The sequence below is a fragment of the Excalfactoria chinensis genome, chromosome 21 (genome assembly GCF_039878825.1).
Source record: "Excalfactoria chinensis isolate bCotChi1 chromosome 21, bCotChi1.hap2, whole genome shotgun sequence".
Lineage (NCBI taxonomy): Eukaryota > Metazoa > Chordata > Aves > Galliformes > Phasianidae > Excalfactoria > Excalfactoria chinensis.
In genome coordinates this window covers 3,287,260-3,308,184 of record NC_092845.1, presented here as the reverse complement: position 1 = coordinate 3,308,184, position 20,925 = coordinate 3,287,260, and the positions used below count along the sequence as shown (strand labels likewise).

General features: G+C 43.3%; 1 protein-coding gene across 3 annotated transcripts in view; it reads right to left on the bottom strand.

Annotated features, from left to right (window-relative positions):
* Positions 1-12,878, bottom strand: part of GRAMD1B (GRAM domain containing 1B) — a 95,039-nt gene extending 82,161 nt beyond the window's left edge. For 2 of the 3 annotated variants that reach the window (XM_072354901.1, XM_072354902.1), the window contains exon 1: positions 12,562-12,878. Coding sequence is in view for 1 of the 3 variants with exons in the window: in XM_072354903.1 (XP_072211004.1) it covers positions 12,562-12,590 (29 nt within the window). In the remaining 2 variants the exon portion in view is untranslated. The remainder of the gene's footprint in view (positions 1-12,561) is intronic. The other variant, XM_072354903.1, reaches the window with a different exon arrangement.
* Positions 12,879-20,925: the final 8,047 nt, after the last annotated feature.

The window sequence follows — 20,925 nt, the reverse complement described above, 5'->3', positions numbered from 1 at the left end:
GGTGGTGGCTTTTGAACTGTGAACACTGTGAAAGGATGCTACACTTCTTAACAAGGCAGCGCTCCATTTCCCCTCCCAGTCTGCCTTCTAAGGCTAACTAACCTGTTAAGGGCAGTGCTTCTCTTGTGCATGGGATCTGGATACAGGAGTGCCAACGAAGCCAAGCTCTTCTATTTAGTCTTTTGACACAGAACCTGAGCAAGCTCCAGACCTGAAATCAAATGACCTGGGAGGCACAGACCATTCTCTTTTTGAAGCTACTCTAGTGCTGCCCTCATACAGTACCCAGCACACAGGTTCTTTCAGTTAATAGGGACCATTTAATCAGCTACACAAAGGAACTGTGAGATTCTCCCTTCAAAATCCAGGCCATTTTTCCTTAGGACTGCTCAGCACATGCAGGACTGTGCAAAGATCATTAAAAAGATTACAAATTATTCATGGGTCTAAGTTTAGAAGCCAAGTATGGCAAATGCCTGCGTGCAGAATAAAGGGAACTTGATCAAGAGATTCTCAAGCTTCTGCAGGGACAACACAAGGGAACAAAAAGTGAATTGAAGCCCACAGTGTGTGACAACAGCTGTTAGTAATCCAAGCAGCAAAAAGGCACAGGGATGTTCAACTGATTGCTTACCAGGACATACTCCATGTTAGTCACCTTCAACTCAAGAAAAGGCAAGTGTCAAAAATACAAAGTGTTACAGATTGGGTTGTTGGTTTCTTTTCTTTTTCAAACAGAAGAGACTGAAGGCATCATTTTTTTTCTTCTTCAGGCATTTCTGTAATGCAATAATTGAGAATCCACCTCCAGACACTCACAGCACTTCAGCCAAACTCAAACTTTCCACTGCCTCCCCTCTATTTATGAGTCATCAGTCGAGCCCTCCCATCTCCCTCTTGGTGAGCACCACTGAAATACACTTCCCAGTCACTGACGTGACACACACTTTCCTTTTGCATCTTCACTATCTCTAGAACTCTTCAAAGTATCTTTCTATACTAAAGTCACTGCATAGGATCTAAAAATCAGTCCAACACAACCCAATCAACTGAAGAGCAAATGGAACTAAAGCACAGCAGGCACACAAAGGACATGCTAACCCTCTAACCCTTGACCTAAGCAGCACAAACACAACATCAGTAGTTTCTGTTAAAAACCACATGATTCTTTTCAGACCAAATTGAGGTTATGCAGGTGACTGGGTTGGGGGGCCGGGAGATGAATGCAGCACAGTTATTTCAGTCCACTCCTATCTTTATAGAAGGCCAACACTAGTCAAAAACATATAAATGATATAATTTCATACCTCAAATACACAACATGACACCATTTGATTCATTAATAGAAATTCCTATGTTATTATTATCATTATTTTTAATAGAAAACTAACTTTCAGAGCTTGAGCTTGACTAAGTCAGGCAGTGCCTGAGGCCTTTTTCAACACATCTAACACAAGGTAGAATAACGAATCGGGCAGTGAACACTGCCATCATGTGTGTTCGGAGCACACATGGAGTTTACCAAGTTCTTAACTTGCTTAAGATACCGTGGGCCTTCCTTCAGAAGGTTTCCATGGAAACCTCAAATGATGTCTATAGGGGAACAGAAAAAAGGTTTCCTAAGGTATGGCTGGAACAGCTCCATGGAAACGAGCCCTGACTGTCAGAGGAGGTGAAGGAGGCGGTTGTGTGGGAAGGAACTGAGGTGACTGTCATCTGTGCAAAACAGGAGCCATGCAGACCAGGTTAGCATCATCCAAACATCTGCTGCCTTGCAGCTGGCACCAAAACCTGACAGCACAGAGCTCTAGGACGGCTTGAGGTCAGGTGCTGCAGGTGATCCCAGTGCCACAAGCCTGGGATGTACACAGACATCTACCCATAGGCACAGTTACAGTAAGCACACCGTGCCACTGCTAAGTTCAGGAGAAACTTCCCAGAAACTCCCGTTTTCTTCACAAATTAAGAGAAAAATCATACCAAAACATGTTATTTTTGGACTGCAGTCAAGTCTCCCCAGGTAAGACTCAGCTGCACAGAGCGTCTGAGCCTGATGCAGTTACTCCTTCCATATATATACTATCTCAAGTTGAAATAAGCATTAGAATAGATAGAAGCCAAAGCAAACATATTGAAACATTCTTAATCAGCACATGTCAGTCTACTGAACTCATCTATTATTTAATGCTGTCTATTTGAAACTGTCCAAGCAGCTGACTATCTGCTCCTCCATTCCCTAGCTGTAAAACTGGAACATAATCTCAGCCAAGACCCAAACCTCTCCTGGAGCATTCACAAAGATAAGTGAAGAGCAGGAGATGTTATAAAAACATTAAATAGCCTCAAATTCCCCACTGAAAAGTCAGAGTTCTCTCAGCATCTGGCTGCTTTGTCCCCCATTGGAAAAGCAACATTTTGTGCAGTTATGAGAGGCAAAGAGTTGAAGAAATAAATGTCCCCTTTTCTTCATCCATTTCATTTCTCTTTTCCACTCCCTCTCATTGCGTTTAACCAGAAGGAGTTTTGATTCCAAACGCAATCTTGGAGACTCACTTTAACCCATACAGCCATACCCTGAACTTGTGCAATGCTGAGACATCCCCCAGCAGAGCTCAGGGCAGGACAGACTACATACAAAGCACTCAGAGCTCTTCCTCCCTTTTATTACATTAACATACAGCAAGGCCTTTGTTAACCAGATCAGAGTTCCAAGGCACACAGCAGGTCTTGCCCTGCACTGAGCTTTCCAGACCCTGTTTTTCTTTTTGCATCCCTCCAGGACAATTCTCTGACCTCTTCCTGCTTTCCTCTATTTCACATTCCTCACATTGCCTGCCAAAACTTCACACTCTTCATGTCAAATTCCCTCATTACAGCTCAGGAAGAGCCTTCCTTGTCTATCTTTCAGTAAATCCCACTGAATCCTCTCCCCCACACTTTACAGCTTGGCCACTTACTGCTTTCCTGGAGAATACAGCTTTCTCCACTGCAGGGATTTAAATCCAACCCACTTTAAAACATAGCATCAAAAGCTCAGGTGAACGTCAGCTCACTGGAACAGAGCCCAGAGGTCAGAGCTGAAAATCTGTTGTTTTCAAGTAGATGATTTGGAAGAGAATCAAAGCTGAAACCTGGGCTGTCATTATAAGGAGAACCAGAACCAGTCCCAGCCTCAGCTCATAATTTGAAGTCTTGACTTCTTGCAGCCTTTGGTTTCCATTCAGACAAACAACTTCAGCAAAGAACTGCTGAAGTGAACGGGAACAAACACCCGAGTGAAAGAGATGAATTTTAAGTAAACACTTATCAAATAAAACGATGCTGCAACGCAGCTTCCATGGACACCTGTACTGCTCTAATAACCACTTTCACATCTCAAAAGCACAAACAAACCTTGCTCATCTTGGACTGCCAATCACACAGTCACACACATTGTATGAATATGTATAAGACATCAGCGTTGGACAGTCTGAAGTTAAAACATTCTCAGCAGTGGGGCAATTATGCTTCTCTCCTTCCCAAAGATAATGGAAGTTAATAACATTTTTATGTGACAAATTGTGGGCATCTTCTGAATACATCTTCTGTCAGAGCTGTTCTGTCTTCTTGCCACACCAAGAAGCTCTGCAAAGTCAGAGCATAATTAGTTCTTAACCAGTTTCCCAAGCTGCCAGCATTATATTCTCCCCTGCTTTCTCTCCTCAAACCACTTCATTACTGCCCAACACTGATGCATTAAATTCCATTCTCTTGTTTATATTCTCAGTACATAGCTGCGCTCTCACCCTTTAACATGCCTTTAAAAAACAATAACAAATAAGATCACTCCTCAGTCCAAAACACTCATGTAAGTGCAAGGGCTCATGGTTTAATTTCCTCTTCATGTGTGAGATCCAACCATAATAATCTAGCTGAACGAAACCCCTAAGAATACGATTGTCTTGGGAATCCTGCTAACGATCAGAGGGTGCTAAAGAAAGGAACAACACAGCAACGATTAACAAGTTATTGCGGAGCTTCACTAGAACACACACAGATGGCACACAGACAGTCAAATACTACACATACATTTTCATGACATTTTGGAAGCAGCACATTTGGATTTGAATACGCCAAGCTGTTACTCAGAGCAGCTTACTTGCCACTGACAGAGCTTTACCCAATTCATTTTCATATTTAAAGACATCTGCAGCACACATCTTTGAGCAAGCTCGTAGTAAAACTATTAACATGGATTTGCTATGTTGCTGTGATTAGTTTTCCACTCCATTTTCCGTCTGGAGTCAGCCTGGAAGAGGCCAGAGAAGGAACAGGAACCCCACACACTTAAAGGAACAGATACTTTCAGAAGCTTTTCTTACTCCTGGATCACAAAAGCAGCAATTCAAGTGACCCTTAAATGCTTTGCCAATTTGTCAATGTGTTTTATGAACTCCAAAGCCATGTGTGTTCTCTATTCAATACAGAGGCTGAAAATGAGCATCTTTGCCATTCTCATAAACCAATGCAACAGATGAAGATGCCCAGCTCCCATTTTAAAGCAGATCTAAACACCCTTGGGTAGTTTTCCAGTCAGCTGTCAACTACTGCAGCAGAATCCTTTTCTGTGGTACTAACATATTGGACAGAAGGCCGTAGGATCCATGCAAACAGTTACGTGGGATACTGAAATGTGTTCATGAACTGAAAGCCATTCAACATTTCTTGTTGCTGCTGATGGGATTTAGGGTTTTTATTTGTTTGAAATGGGGAATTGATAGAGGAGAAGCGTGCAGCCATTGAGCCAATCACTACTGCCCATCTAAAGATAACAACCAACCCTGGAGATGCTGACCCCCAGGCTGCTGCTATAAACCCTAGGTTACCCTGAGGCTAACTGCAGAGTTACGCCACAACACACACATTTGTTATTGCCATGCTTCTAACAGTTCCTTTAATACTAATTTAAATACCCTTCTGTGAAGTTTGTTCACACAGCAAATGGGGAAAGCAGAATGCTCTCTTGTGGACACAAACTACAAGTGTCGGCCTTGAGCAACCTCGTCTCAATTTCTGTTCACTCTTCAGGATGAAGGGATGTCTCCAGAGAGTCAAGGGCACTAGAAAGCAGATCATCTCAGCAATAATTACACTTGACATTCAAATTACAGCCCAGAATAATTTCATTTAAGCTTTCACAAAGTAACAGGAAATAAATACATCAATAAGCATCACAGAAGAATGACAGGCTGACATGACAGCGTTGTCAAGCTCCTCGGATTCCTACACTTACAATTCATGAATGGGAGAAAGGGAAGCTAAAAACAAAGCTAAAACCCACTTGTTAAACGCTATTGTCTCTTAAAACTAATGGATTGAAGGAAACACTGCAGCATCTCAGTAAGAAATCACATGAAAGCTACTCTGCATTTGAGCATTAAGAGAATAACTGCCACATTTCCTTGGGAAGGCTTTTCAAGGGGCTGGATATTGACCCAGAGTGCTTCAAGAGATTTCCAAATTGAAGATGATTTTCTGTTTGGCACTAATTGACATTTTGACAGTGAAACCAACGGAGACCACTGACTGCAGAACAACACTAGACCTGTTTAAAAAGAGGTTTGCCTTCAAAGGCAATGTCAGCCACCAGAAAACATAACAAGAACAGTTATTTCTTCACTGGATGACCCTTAACTCGCATGCATTTCCCACACACCAACTTGGTCAGCCACACCATGCAGCTCACTCTGTTCAGCCTCAGTTCCCTTCAGTTATTGGTCAGAGAAGGCACTGACCTGAACTGCTTCTTCCAGCTCTAACATTGCACAGTCTTTGAATTGGAGCAGATGTTCCAGACCTCTATGGGCTCCTCAGCTCAGAGGCAGCACATGAATACAGAGCTCCTCCTGACTTGAGCTATACAGACAGCTCTGAGAAGGTGCCAAAACCCACAGGAGACAGAGAGTCTCCTAGCAAGGCATGGGCAGAAACGCTCACAAATCCACACTGCTGCACTGCCTCCCAGAAGCTCCAACAGAAAACCTTTAGGGCTGATGTCCCATTTTGCCCTCATCTGGCTTTTCTAAATGAGAGATCAAAACTGCCTTTGTACCACAGTCTCATTATAAGGTTAGGAGCTTCTCTCTCATTGGGCTACCAAGGTAGCCCAGAGCCTCCATATACACTGGTCACATTCATTCTTACTCATTCATGCTACAAAGGAGAAGCCTTTTGACAGACGGCTCTAACTCAAAACAGGGTATTTTTTAATCTTCTTTCCTATCCAGCGTGGATCCCTAATGCTTTCTTTGGCAAGGACAAGGAAGAGCAGATGTTCAGTTGAGAGAAGTTCATGACAAATATTGTACACTGGTTTCCTATGCTGTATGATATAGAAATTAGAATGAAAGCCAATGAAGATGGCACAGATTCGGTGACTAATTTTGTAACGTAAGCTAACACATTGCTGAAAAAAAAACAAGGCAACTTTGCCAAGTAGAAAGCATCATAGAACCAAGTAACTCAGCAGTAGAAATTCCCTTGAGCTGAGGCATTTGTTTCTCTAGCCTACTGATTTTTATCTCACCAACCAGTCAAAGCTGAGCATTAAATACTGGTCCAACTATTGGGCACCCTCAGAGCCAGGGAAGTCTAAATATCTGAAGATAAAAGGAAACCTGAAGAAGCAAAGAATGCTCCAGAAGAGTCACCCAATTCATCAGTTTCTCCACTAGATTAATAAGTTTGAATGCATACATCTTGGCTGGATGACAGCTATGGAGAGACTGCAGTGACTCATAAGGTAAAACATCACGCAACTCAAGTTGTTTAAAAGAGGTCTCCGGAGTGTGAAACACAGAATAACAGGACAAAAATGAACTAAGGGAATTAAGCAGAGGTTTCTTTCAGTCATAACACAACTGAACTTCAGGGTGGAAAGGTAGAAGAAGGGTGTTGGGTTGTAGCACAAGTAAGAATTAGAGTCACTTGTAGAATCTGTATCTAGATCCAGGTTGAGGTTTCCACCCTGGTGATCATAAACAAATTACCCTACAACTATTTCCCAGCACAAAGGGTGGAACTGGTTACTGGAAATAGCAGTCTCTCCCATGCTTTTCATTATGGCTGGACGCAACCATGGAAAACATCACGCTAAATAATCACACACCAGGAGTAATGCAGAGTCGCTGATTTTCTCCATCTTGCCGCCCACTTTCCCAATAGGGTTTTCTAAACCCTAAGTAAAGAAACAACTATTTGGTGCGGTCAAAACACCAAGCCCTGAAATTTCTTCCCCCACAGCAGGTCTGTTGGTAATCCTGACCCGGTAGATTGATGGGCTCTCTTTGAGTACAAAAGCTGACACGACTGCTAGCAAGCTATTAAACACAATCTCTACTAATCCAGTAAATTCTTGCTCTTTAGTAGAGAAGCTCTGAACACTCAGGATGAGGTTACAGCAAGTCCCAGTTCTATCCCTGCTTGTGAATGACAATTCACATTGAGGCAGGCAAGAATTAGAAAACAGAGTTTTCATGTCTATGGGATTCTTTTACAGACATGCCTTGACATTTCTATTACGTTAAAGTAAAGTTCACAAGATGTTTAGAATAAACACATATAGGGACAGTGACCCAAAGGAGTCCATAACCAAGCATTTACATCTTGCAGGATGAGAACTCTCTCCCCCTCCAACACATGTTTGCAGGGTAAACTCATAACACTAAATAGGCTTTTCTTAAGCACAGCAGGCAAACTTAGCACCAAGATTGGAAGTGTGAGGAAAGGTGTGCCAACAGGACATATTGAGGTTGAGGTTTAAAGTGGGATATCAAGAAGAATTCCATCCCAGAAAGAGATATCATCCATTGGGATTGGCTGCCCAGGGAGATGGAGTCACCACCCTAAGAGGTACTTTGGGGACATTCAGACTTGGCACTTAAGGGACATTATTTAGGGTCATAAGGACATTATGGTCTTAAGGGACATTACTTAGTGGTGGGCTTGCAGCATTTGGTAACACCTGATTTGATTTTATGAGTATCAGACGCTGTAGTCCTAAAACTGTGCAAAGGAAGGAAAGAAGATGACGGGGTCAAGCACAAAACATACCTTTGGCTGGGTTTCTCATCCTGTTTACTGGTAAATACTTGATTTACTCAAGTCTCAGCACAGGAGGAGGGAACGTGCAGGAAGCTTTCCTTGCTTTGATGCACAACTGCATGTGAATATTTCATATTTCCTTAGAACTGCATCAGAAGGGAAGATTCCAGACTTCTGAGCAACCGAGGGCTAAAGCCCATTTGTTCCCCTGTTCACAGTCACTATTTAATGGGCACAGAGTCCTATTTTTAGGATCACAGACACCCTGTGCACCACCTCACCACATCACTGACTCCACAGTACCAGCGCTCAGCAGGTAGAGATAAACTCAAGCTGTAGCTGATGCCTAGTTTAGGTGCTTATCAGCTCAAAAGAAAACAAGGCTTATCTGCCTTGTCTAAGCTCTACCACAGACACACTGCGATCGTGTTAAGCCCCATAGTCACTGCTCCTTGCATATAAACAACCACAGGTACTTAAATGACCGTTCCAAGGAACCCAAGATGGAACAAGTCTCTCTCACCCACCTCCCTCCATCTCCTGTTCTAGTTCAAACTCCTTGTCTTTGTAGCACCCATAAATCCTCTTCAAGTACTCCCAAGTGAAAAGATCAGGAATCATTAGTGGGGAAAACAACACACCTCTCTCCTAGGACCCAACCCAGCCAACTAACCAGGCATTAGCTGGTCTTGAGGTGGTTTTCCTCTGCATGAGAGATGCTAAAAAGAAAGTTCAAATCCACAGATAGGGGACATGTGGCTACACTGCAGTCACCAGGCCTGCTAGCTGGGCATAGTTACTGTCAGTGACCTAGTTAGAAATGGTAATGTATGCAAGAAAGCTGCAGAAATCTCACACTGAATCAGCACTGCAGCCTACACCAGCACATCAAGAATTGGTTTCACTTCTCTACCCAGCTGTGCTCCGTCTTACCACAAGCTAAGATCTCTCTAAACAGCAGTTTCTCTTTCTGAGCCACCTGGTTGGTTTAGTATGAGATGAGCAAGGCACGTGGGAAGACATCTTCCCTCCCTGTGCATGTTCTGCTCCACATTTTATACAGTTAGCCTGAAAACCAGGCCTGTCAGATCAGGTAAACCATTCCTCTTGGGATGTGTTCCCTCTTTGCTGAAGGGGCCAAAAGGGCAGCAAGGTCCCACAGCTCACGGGGCTTTGCCCTTTCTACTGTGTCATGTGTCACAATGATGAGTGCAGCACCACGGGGGGAGACGACAGCTTGTTCTTTTGCATTAGCTTCTCTTGGATCACACCAGGGCTGAACACGATCATAATGATCTCTGAAGAGCATTTTCAATGCTTCTTCATTCCAGCACAGCACAGACAGGAGGCAATTAGCCCTACACGATCCATTTGTCTCACAGGTAAAAGAAGGTGTGTTTATATCATAGCAAAGTCCACCAAGACACAGCATTAAGCAGGGCTACCAGTTCCTTTTGAGTTTTCAAGGCAAGTCTTCCATCCAGACGCAGCAGTGTCACTGCATGCAGTCTGAAAACACCCCAAGCTAAGGTGCACAACATGGGACACCTCAAAGGCAGTCACTGGTCACACTACCACAAGCAAAAGGGGTGACCTCTGAAAATTATACCTTGCACCCTGGAACAGAAAGAGGAACTGTAGTGCTAGCCAGAAAGCAATTAAAACTAGCTTATTAACTACCTAAGATGTTTAACTGGCTCCTGTTGCAACTACAGAATTTCTCCATCCTCTATTTAGCACTACGACCCCCTCTAGGGTATCACACTTGTTTTGCCTGCTGGAAGCTGAGGACCAGCAAGGCTAACACAATCCACAGTACTTAGACACTCATATCAGCATACCATTACAATGGCTGACCTGAGGTGACATGCTTAGTCACTCCAGAAGCCAGCAATGGAGCAATGACAGCTCAAACCTCCAGGAGTCCTATGCTAACTCTTTAACCAGCCAATCATTTCCTCTTTCAATGTAGATCCCACTGCTCATCTTCCATAAGAACAGCAGGCTGGGCCATAGATGTCATCAACAGAAGAGCTCGAATGCAGACTACAGGACTGCAATAGCAGGATCATAATTAGTTTCACTCTTATTAACTTCAACTCATAGAACACTGTGAAATCCAGCATACGTACCAAGTTATTGACTGCACACCTGACCCAGGTCGATCTGCTTACTGACTTCCATCACTTAAAGAAGAAATTCAGGGTTTAGCTTCAACTTCACCCTGCACCTGCTCCCCCAGTCAAGACTCAGCAGAGCACAGAGTTCAAATGCTGCATCTCACTTCTGTAGGAACTCACTGCAGCATGCAATGCTGTTCTGAAAACACTTCTGTTTCCAGAGTCATTTATTAGTGAGCCTGTGTTTATGTTGTGCGTGAAGCAATTTGAGACAGATGTGAAGTAAATGGTGCAACAAGCATTTGTATGTATTGGGACTGGGAGGATGATGCACAGTTCACAAGTCCATGGGAAAGCAGCATGCATGACCTGACAGCACATGAAACAGGAGGCATTCTAGCCCTGTAACACAGTAGAACAATGTGTACCAGAGTATTTGTTGAACATAATGCACAGGCATGCCAAACAAATGCACGCTGTCAATGACAGCATTACAATCAGTAGACCAACTTATTTTTAATCCCAAGAACAAAACATGCCATGAAAACTCATGCATAGTTAGGATTAGTCAGTTAGGATTAAGTCTAGTTTCTCTTGCTTCCCTACAGAACCTTCCCCTGCTGCTGTTTTCCCTTACTGCCCAATCCCAAATTCATTTAAGATTCTTCCTTAACCATGAATCCAGAATTCAACAGGTACTTTACAAATACTAAGAGGTGATACTGAACAAGTGTTGGAACTCACTGATATTCACCTCCAACATAGGCATGTCACAGCCTAACTACAAGCATAGTATTTAACAGCCAACAGCCAACTATGAATTCCTTGTCTTTTCTAAGCGAAATGCTTTAGGAAGTGCAGCCAAATATACACTAAGAGTATTGACTACAAGGGGTTGCACTTCACACGCAGCCAAGGTTACTTGCAGGGAACAACATGGTCACCTCCAAGATTCAGACTTCAAGATGCAAATTAATTGGAATAATGCATTTTCTGCCCTTTGGCAGCAAGCACAGTCTTTCCATAAATAGTAGTTAGCTGCAGAATTCACTTGCTAAGTTCGCATCCCATGGTGAGCATTACAGCTGGTACTGATCATCTAGGTCACAAACTAGGTAACAAAAACACTTAGAAAAGAAGGGAATGCCTGCCTTACCTTGGATCAAACCTGTGCCTGCTTTTGAGTCTGAAATTCCAATGGTTTATTATGAAGTCTGTAACTTCTGCATTCACCCAACCCACATAAACCACTCAGGGCTGACATTTCTAACGTGTCCACTTCTTTCCCTCCACTTTAAAAGACTTGGCTAATATTGAGATAAGCACAGCCAGCCAGCAGCAAAGATTAACACTGTCACTATTTAAGGCCCTGATGTCTGCTTCTGAGAAAGACATACGTTTTACAAGCTGAGTTTATCCACCCAATAACCAGTGTGGCCCAAATCCTTGCTCAGTTCCGCTCTCGCTCCCATCCAAGGATGGGATCATTTACTGCTCTAAATAACGCCTGCTGTCACACGTGTATAGAAATGAATTACACAGGATATTCACAACCTTGCTTCAGTTCATCCTAAGAGCTATCTGTGAAAGCTGATCCTCTCCTCACATTTGAGAGTGCTGGACTAACCTGCTGCATCCAGCAAACTCACATTCAACATGCTGCATCTCAGTCTGCAGATTGAAGTGTTTGCTTAAGAATACATACTTAAAGAAAAGCTCATAGGTAATAAACTAAGAAAGGAAATTAGAGGGGGAGATAAAAAAATACCTACAGGAATAAGAAGCATCAGCACAGGGTGTGGAGAGCTTGGTTTTAAAACTGAAGCACTATCTGCTGAAGTGTTTTGCAATATCCAGGAGGTCCAGAAAATACCATGTGTTGCTAAATATACTGTGTGAAAATATCATCCTTCCTGTGCAATGGGACACCACTTCCATTCTTACGTGGTGTTCAGTATTTTAATGCTGGGACTCACAGAGATGAGTCTCAGACAGTTAAAACTCATAAAAATTTAGTGGAAAGTAAGCAAATTCCTTCTCTCTCTGAACATGAGCTGATCTTCCCCATCACAGCTTCTTCCAGCAGTCCATGTTAATAGCTTTACTATTGACTTGCAGTAACCTCATAGCTCCAAGGAAGAAACACACCAGACAAAAATGACACAAGATCCCCTCCCAGACACCTCCAGAGGAGAGAGATCTATCCCCAAACACCTCGATTATTATATCCCCCACATGCTAAACCATTAGCAATGTATCTGCTTCCCACAGACCATCAAAACCCAGTACTGCCAGGGACTCCCAGCATCACCTGAGCCACACGGGGACAAGAGTATGGCAACAGGAGCACGGCTCTTACCTGGCTCTGCTCAGAGGGCACTCATTCATCAGCCGGCAGCAGCGCCTCGCAGTGCTGGAGCCCGACGTCTCCGTGCGAGCAGACGATCCCCCCGGAGGGACAGGATCCGGGTTGGGGAGGAGGGGACCCTTCACTGTGAACCGGACACCAGTTCTGGAGGTGTGAGGTCAGTGACAGCCAGCCAACAGAGCCGGGAGCTGCTCCATGCCTCCCCTCGCACTGTAGCGCATCCCTCGCTGCCAAGTATACGCTGCTCGCACAGGAGCGGTGTGCCTCGTTAACCCTCCTCTGGCTGCAGGGTAGGAAGCAGGGGTGCCTCTCTGAAGGGATCTTCCTTTCCCTCTGCTTTCCAATCCATGCTCAGCGCTGCTCATCTCCCAGATCAGGTGGGATTTTGCAATACAATCTTAAAGGGATTTAAAGGCACGATGATGATAACGAGGCTGCAAAGCCAGCAGCATCCCCCACACAAACAGAACAGCTAAACAGCTGCAGATGGGGAAACTACAAATAAAACCTGGCATCAACATAATAAGGGTTTGCTGTGCTATGAGGGTGTCTAAACAAGTTTAATCCCTCATTGTTACCTGGAGCTGGTTTGAATGAAGAGGTCTCAATATTTATACTACCTCCACTTACAAATGGATTTAGAGGTGGTCAGATTTCATGCATGTTCCTCAATTGCCTGCAGCATACATACAGTTCTTTGGGAGAATAAGTATTTGTTTCCAGACCCAAAAAGGTTAGAGTGCTAGGATTACATACATGAGACACAGATCTAGACCAGGCTAATGGGTAATCATGTTTGTTCTAGCATAGGATCACCCCTGAGTAGAGGTATCACTCATCCACCATAAGATGAAATAACACTCATGGCATTGATATACGATTCTCTTTTCCAATCTAATTTCTTTGCTTTTGCACATCATTTTATTTCGGTGACTACAGACCAATTCTCCCTTTCATAAAAACATGCCCCTAGGGATTCAGACACCAAAGTTCTCATCAACTGCAATCAAGTCAAAAACCTGGGTAACAGCCTGAAACTCTCACATATCTGTGTCTTTTCACCACAGTCCACTGCAGAACCTACTACACGAGCTCTAGTTCTATCAGAAACGCTCTGTCCTATCCTGACAAGTCTCCAGGGACAGACTGACTTGTTTGATCTGCATCAGAGAAAGCCAATGGACTGTTTTTAGTAGGTCAACATAGCCCACCATAATCAAAGGGAAAAAAAATGGGTTAAGAGTAGCATATACTCCTTTAGAAACATAAGGCAAAGAGTATAACCAGAGAATTGATGTGTAGCTTCCAGCAGATGAATGACCACAGATTATCAAAACCCACAACATAAACCCAGTGAACCCCTCAACTCGTAATCCAGTTCAGAGCTTTGAGCTCCTACACCATTTGTTCTCAAAGCAAACTACGACCATCCTATCACCATTTTAAATCAACCATTGGCAAACCTCAGTGTTTGTTCTTTAACACCTGAGAGCACACAACTGTTAGCAATCCCATTTTACATGATGTGGACAGACTGCAGCCAGATGGCAAGCAGCCTTCTTGGGAAACATCTTACCTGGTATAAATGAATAGAGCAGCAGCCAAAGCTGCAGCCAGGGACCAGAAGTTTGCCTACGCTGCACTGCAGATAACCCAGGTTGCCTTGGATAGCAGACAATCTAAGCAGAGAGCAGCGCATCCCACAACACACAGCCAGACTTCTTGGCTCATGGACACAGCAGCAGATGTACAGCAGAAGTGTAAGATAGTCCTCCCATAGTTCCTTCAGGCAGAAGGAACCTTTCCCCATACCCAGTCTGAAATATCTCATCTCATATAGAGGGTACAGCTTACATATTCTGATCTAATATAGAGCAGCAGCATTATAATGTGCTGAGGCACTTCACTCCTCATTACTGTTGGGCTGTAGATTTATATACAAGTTAGCAGCTGGCTAACAAGTTACACAGCCGCCCCCCAGCAACTTTAACCACTTCCCTAGAAGATAAATAACAAAATCAGCTCAAAAGAACAACTTTACACCTCCTTGGTCTTCAAATCCAGCCTGATACATTACCCTACCTGCTTGTATCCACATACACAGTATCCAAATGGGAAGTACTTTCTGGACCTTTTGTATTTATTATGTTAATTAAATGAAATTTTACTCCAGTGGTAAAGCTCTACCCTCATTCTATTTTAGACTCTAGAAAATTGCAGCCTTGGTTACTGTCACATGTGGGGTAAAATATTCCCTGTGTGGGGAGTTACCCACTGTAATAGTAGGATATTATTTACTGTAGTTGGACTCGATCCTAGCAACTCTGTACATTATATGATTTTATGAAGTACAAATAATCCACCAAACACAGCCATCCCTGGACCTTTAAAGCAAGGAAACTGCTTTGCCTATGTTCCTTGCCAGCTGTGCATAAGCAAACACAGAACCAAAACCAATGCTCTTTGGCTAACGAAACAAACCTGTGTAAAGCACAGCTCCCTCGAGCCAGGCAGCTCTGCAGGCTGGCAGCACAAAGCCAGCAGTGGTTTATCTGCAAGGGAGCATCCAGACATTCTGCAAACTTAACATTATAATCACTGTTTGGAGTTAGTCTACCTGGATTTGAAGGATTCTGTTCTCAGAAGCCAAAATATATCTGGAATACAGCTGCTATTCAGATACAGCCATTACTCAAGCAATTTTGTTATGTTAAGGCTATCTCAGTCCCTTGTTTTGAGTGCTCATCCATAAAAAGCAATGCTCACCCCTTCCAGAAGCCTATTACTGCTCCACACATCACCCCATGTCTCAGAAAAGCAGCCTTGCAAACAGAACTGTCAGTGCACAGCTTAAAATACACTGAGGATGGCAAAGTTACACAGGCTTTTACACAGGACTGATGGTGATTTCTGAAGGTAGATATAGCAATAAAAACACACTCCCTATACTTACAGTAATTATGATATCTTCAGATATAAAATCACATTTTGTTTCCTAAAAAGGGAAAGAATTTGTGCCCCTTATAGGCATCTCTGCCATTTTACATCCCACAGCCCCTTCTGCAAGGTTACAGTCTGCACAAAGCTAATCCAGTGCTTCAGAGAATGCAGTTTGACCTCACAGACTTACAGGGATATTGATAAGCTGCAAAAGAAGCACAGCTTCACAAAGGAAGTAATAAAACACATAGAAGATCCCATCTAAGCATCGCATTAAGTCTGCCACAGCACAGGAAGCAAGTTATTTTTCTGAGATATGCTGCTTCAATAGAGAAGCAGATCCTGGATTTTCACATCATTCCTTCTCATGGTCTCCCCTGCTCCCTATGAACAAATACTTCAAACAAAGGCAGCAGGAAACTACAAAGTTAGTGGGTATCTCAGTACCTGGAAGTGCTGAAGAAGAGAAAGGACACACGGACAACAGAAGACTTACCACTAGAACTGTTTCCTTTTCAAACAGCATCCAAAATCTGTTCTCCCTTCAGTGGCTGGCCCATATATGAGCCCAGAGGGGCTGCACACTGGGTCTGCTCATCCTGGGGAGCACAGGTGCAAATAATTTGCCTGGGCAGCCACAGCCCCTCACCAGGTGCTCAATCACCAGTTCCAGCCTTGACTAACAGTTTCTCTACAACAGTAAACATGATATTATGACAATCAAGTCCTCTTTGAAATGACAAAATGGCTTATTTACTGACCCTCAGCCAAGAGTAGTGTGTAAGAGTACGGACCAAGAAGGAACAAGTCCTTTGCTAGGGAAACAGTGGCCACAATCAGAGACTTCCATTTGAAAGGCCAGAAGCCAGGCACAAGTCTTACTCCACCTTCAGCATATTCCTTCCTCCTCTTCCCCCCATCCAAACAGCCATTGCCATCAAGACATAGATGACGTTAGAGACAGACAGACAAGCAATAGACAGCAATAATAGATATCAGAGATTAAAGTTCATAAGGAAAAGCTGTGGCCTCGAGGCTTCTTTCAAGGACAGGGTGTTTAATAATGGATGCAAAAGGAATACAACTCTCAGCCCCACAGGCAGAAAAAAGTGATTTTGAACCCATTTTGTTGGTCATTTAGCATATTCACACCGTTCATTCCCTACCAAGAGAAAACCTCTACGAAGATGCAATGCTCAAATTCAGCTCTTCAATTTTCTCCTTCTACCATATATACACACACACAATATTTTCCAAGTTCTTTGAAGCAAAAAGCAAAGAGAACAACAAAGCCAGTGTAAAATCAGCAGTATAGCAAGGGCACCAGTCCTGCCAAACTGTAAAACAGCCCTTCTTCAAAATCCTCTAATAAGAAAACTTCCAATCTGATGCTGGAAAAGAAATCGCATGGAGCATATGGGGAGAGCATCTGCTTTTAAAGCAGAAACCTTCCTAGTCTTTCAGGGATATAAGTAACCAGAATAAACGTGGCCTGGCCTGACATTGGGTACATTGAACACTACTGACTGTCGCTGGTTTAAATGGAGATGCCAAAACCCAACCCACCACACTCAATAAACCCCTTGTGCCTTAACCTCTGAGACACATTTAGACAAGAACCATCAAATGCCTGAAGCTTTAGCATCTCTCCTTCAGTCCTGAAGCTTTTGACATCTATTCAAACCATGCCAACCTCTGCACCATGTGAAGAAGTTCAGAATTCCACAATGAAATTGGAGGAATGCAGCAGTGAAGTCACAGCTGCTCCCATCTCGTTAGTGGAGTCACTGAATCAGCTCGTTATAACCTTTTTAGTCAACTGCTGTGGTCTGAGCCATGCAGGTTTATTTAAACACTCCTATCCAAACACATACCTGCAGATTTAAGATGTTTGCACCTTAAAATATTTAAGGAGTGAGGGCTTCCTGCATTTGTTGACTTTGGTGTCTATTTTTATTGCCTAAGTTATAACCCCAAATACCAAAGATACCCAGTGACCAGAAGGTCCATTACTTCAGTACTGTTCAGACTGCAGGCCTTGGGCACCCTTCACCCTCATCCACCATCTTAGAGGTGCACACAGAGGGAGCACTTGGGGGGAAGCAAATGGAAGTGGTCCATCAGCTTTCCTGATTCTCCATCCTACTTTGAGTTGCCTTAAAATCACCAGCTGCCTTGATTGGAAGAAGGGAGAAGGAAACATTTTGCCTGCTGTGTAAGCTGGAGGAATCTGGCAGCTCGTTCCCATCAGGCTCCTGGGCAACACAGCTTGAATTTTCAGCTTCCCCATAGAAGAAAATTGCATGCAAATTCATTATTCCCATATTAGCCAAACAAAGCCTTCTGCATTAGGAATCTAGATCCAGATCAGCTGAAACATCTCTGATCCAAGACCTGGATTATTCAGTCATCGTTTGCTGAATAGCAGGTATTAATATTTCATAGTTTCCTGAGGTAGCACATTTTAGCCTGTTGAACAGCAAAGTAAAATATTCATAGCAATCGCTCTGTGCAAGATCTATCAGCAAATATCCTAGGGGAGGAAAAAGATGCAGCGTCATTTGCCAATATTCCACACTGCAGTGCAACAAACCCACTCCATCCACTCTCTACTTCATTAAAATTACTAGGAACCTTCTGCTTAATCTATGATACTCCATTAATATTTTTACACAGCAGTTGGGTCACGTTCATCGTGCTGTTTTCTTGTCTGGTTGTGTTTGTTGTCACCTTAAGTCTGTTTTCTAAGGTTGAGTGCAATGAAAAAACCAAGCGTGAGCTGCCTATAGAGATGCAGAGAACTGAGACGGTCATTCAGTTGCCTTCTTCCTGCAACGTTTGTGCTGGTGTGATACTGAGCAGCCTTCTGGCTAACTACACTCAGAACGGATAGGAATATGCATAATGTGTCTCCTAGAACTGAAAAGCAGGCAAGTCCTCAAGTCAGTAGGTATAAGAAAAACAGCAAATTTTGAGCCTTGAGGGATCAGATGTTGCAGCTAAGGCCAGCAGCACACAGCCCGACTGCCAAGGGGTTACAACAGCAGCAGGACTGCCAGACAGGAACAACCAGGATTATTTTTAGTACTACAGCAAATTATGGACCTTCCTATGAAGGTTCTATTTATAGCTACAGGCTTCATATCAAAATAGAGAAGGATCATTATCTTTTCCCTTTTTTCTGCTGCAGTCTTTGCTTGCTTGGCTTTATTACATGACCACACATCCAATGTGCTCCCAGAGGCTACATCTCTCATTTGAGAGAAGGCAGTAGCAGACGTAGCCCCAAAAGAGCAGGGGAGGAAGAACTGTTATGGTATGAAGTGAGAGTATACATTACCCTGACAGTTTTCTGTCATAGGCTTCAGCCCTTTGAGCCCTCTTCAATAAATCCATACCCTGTTTAAGCTTGCTGACAGACTAGGAAAAAGCATGAGCTTTGCTACACAATGCCACAACACTGAACTTTTCAAAGCCAGGAGGCAAGAGGAGCACTGCAAACAAAAGGCTCTTGGGGGAAGCACTCTCCTTAGCATACCAAGGTCTTAATATAAAAGCAAACTGAGCTAGAGATCACCACCACAATGCAGGCTTATCACACAGGTAGGCTGTATCACCTGCCCTGTGCTTTAAGTATGGGTTCACACCACTGTGCAGGCATACATCCATTTCTGTGTGGAGCATTTGGTTAATGTTTAAACTGGTGCTGTCTGGACTACCTTCATAAACAAAAGTCCTTGCTCAACTGTATTTGTCCTGTATAGCAAGGGCTCCATCTGCTGGGACACAAGACATCATTAGGGTCGTAAGGAAGCCTAAAATGCCATCTGGTCGATGCAACAAACAGGGACACCCACAGCTCCATCAGGTGCTCAGAGCCCCATCCAACCCAGCTCTGGGTGTCTCTGAGGATGGGGCAACCTGTGCCACTGCCTCATCACATTTATTCACTGATGCTTGTATTCAGCAAATTCATACAGCTGCAAACCTAGAATGCAGATAGCTGGATAAGACACTGGATGTTCTGTACTTGTTCAGGCTCTGAGATCTGCTGAAACTTCTTTCATCTTTCCACCTGCTAAACCAAAATGGTCTGCGCTTCAAGCTGAGAACAAAAGTGGAACAGGCAAGTGTAGCATCCAATCATAGTTATGAACTAGCTTTAAATGAGAACAAACCACCTCCCAGCCAGCTAGCCTCCTTCATTTTATTCCACTTCATACTTATCCATCCCCGTAGCATTTGTAGTTTGCATGCTAAGCCTGTTTTCTGATGGACCCAAATCCCAGTCATGCAGTGCTTGTTCTACATATCAAGATAATCACTGTTAACATGGAAGAACTGCTGGCAGTCTCCCCCAGGAATACTTATTGTGAAATGAAAACAGAAGGGATGCTTCTGGTTTGCAGGCAACCCACAAGCTCATTTTACACACACTTGTTTCTTGTGACAGAAATCTGGTATTTCAGTGGCAGCATGAAATAAACGAGCAGACATTTGTTCCCTCCCATCCCTTTAATTTAAAGCTATGCTTTGCAAGATTCGGTAAGAATTTAGTTAACAAAAACACAGCAACATTTCAGTGTGTATTTTCCTATTTAGAACCAGGCTGTTCTACAGTCAAATAGTGAGAATAATACTGTTACAACAAAAATACCTAAATGGCATCATGTCTAGAATAAAGCTTCTTGTGCCTTGAACTCTTTTGGTTAGTGTGTTTTGCAATATGGACATAGCACACATAGAAGAAACTATTACTAGACTCACAGTACTGATGCTTCTCTGTACCAAGGAGGCTTTGGAGAGTTGAGGATGTTACCCGGTCACTAAAGAGCAACAGTCTGACATGTGTCAGCTGCTATACAGACATCTGCCTGCTCCAGTTTAGGAGCTGAATACGAGTGACCAAACAAGTCATATGCATGCTCATGACCCCAGCTGGCCCTTTGTTGACCCAAGTTTATTAAGATCCCTTTTCCAATCACATCCCTTTGAAAATAACCACAATAATAAACGTGGTTCTCTTCATGTATATGTCAAGTCTGGATTTAATGAAATGAAATTTTAAAAAAGATGGCCATTTTATGAAATTAGAGCACTTTTCTAATATTTTATTCATTAAAATTACCCAAAGAACACCCAACCATAGCAGGAAGGAGGCTATGATAACTGAGAAGAACTTAAGAAATCCACACAGCTTCCCTTTGCCCTATTAACAGATTTGCTTCCTTCTGTCCATCACTGTCACCAGCTATCACAGCATGCCACAATTACTGTGCGGATGCTGCAGGCCAAAGTATTCCCCCAGCCACTCCCCAGCCTTTGAAAACACACCACATCTTCACTAAGAGAAAAAGGCACGGAGATTCCTCTATACACAAAATGACTTCTTGAGTTTTTTCTTGTTCAGGGACA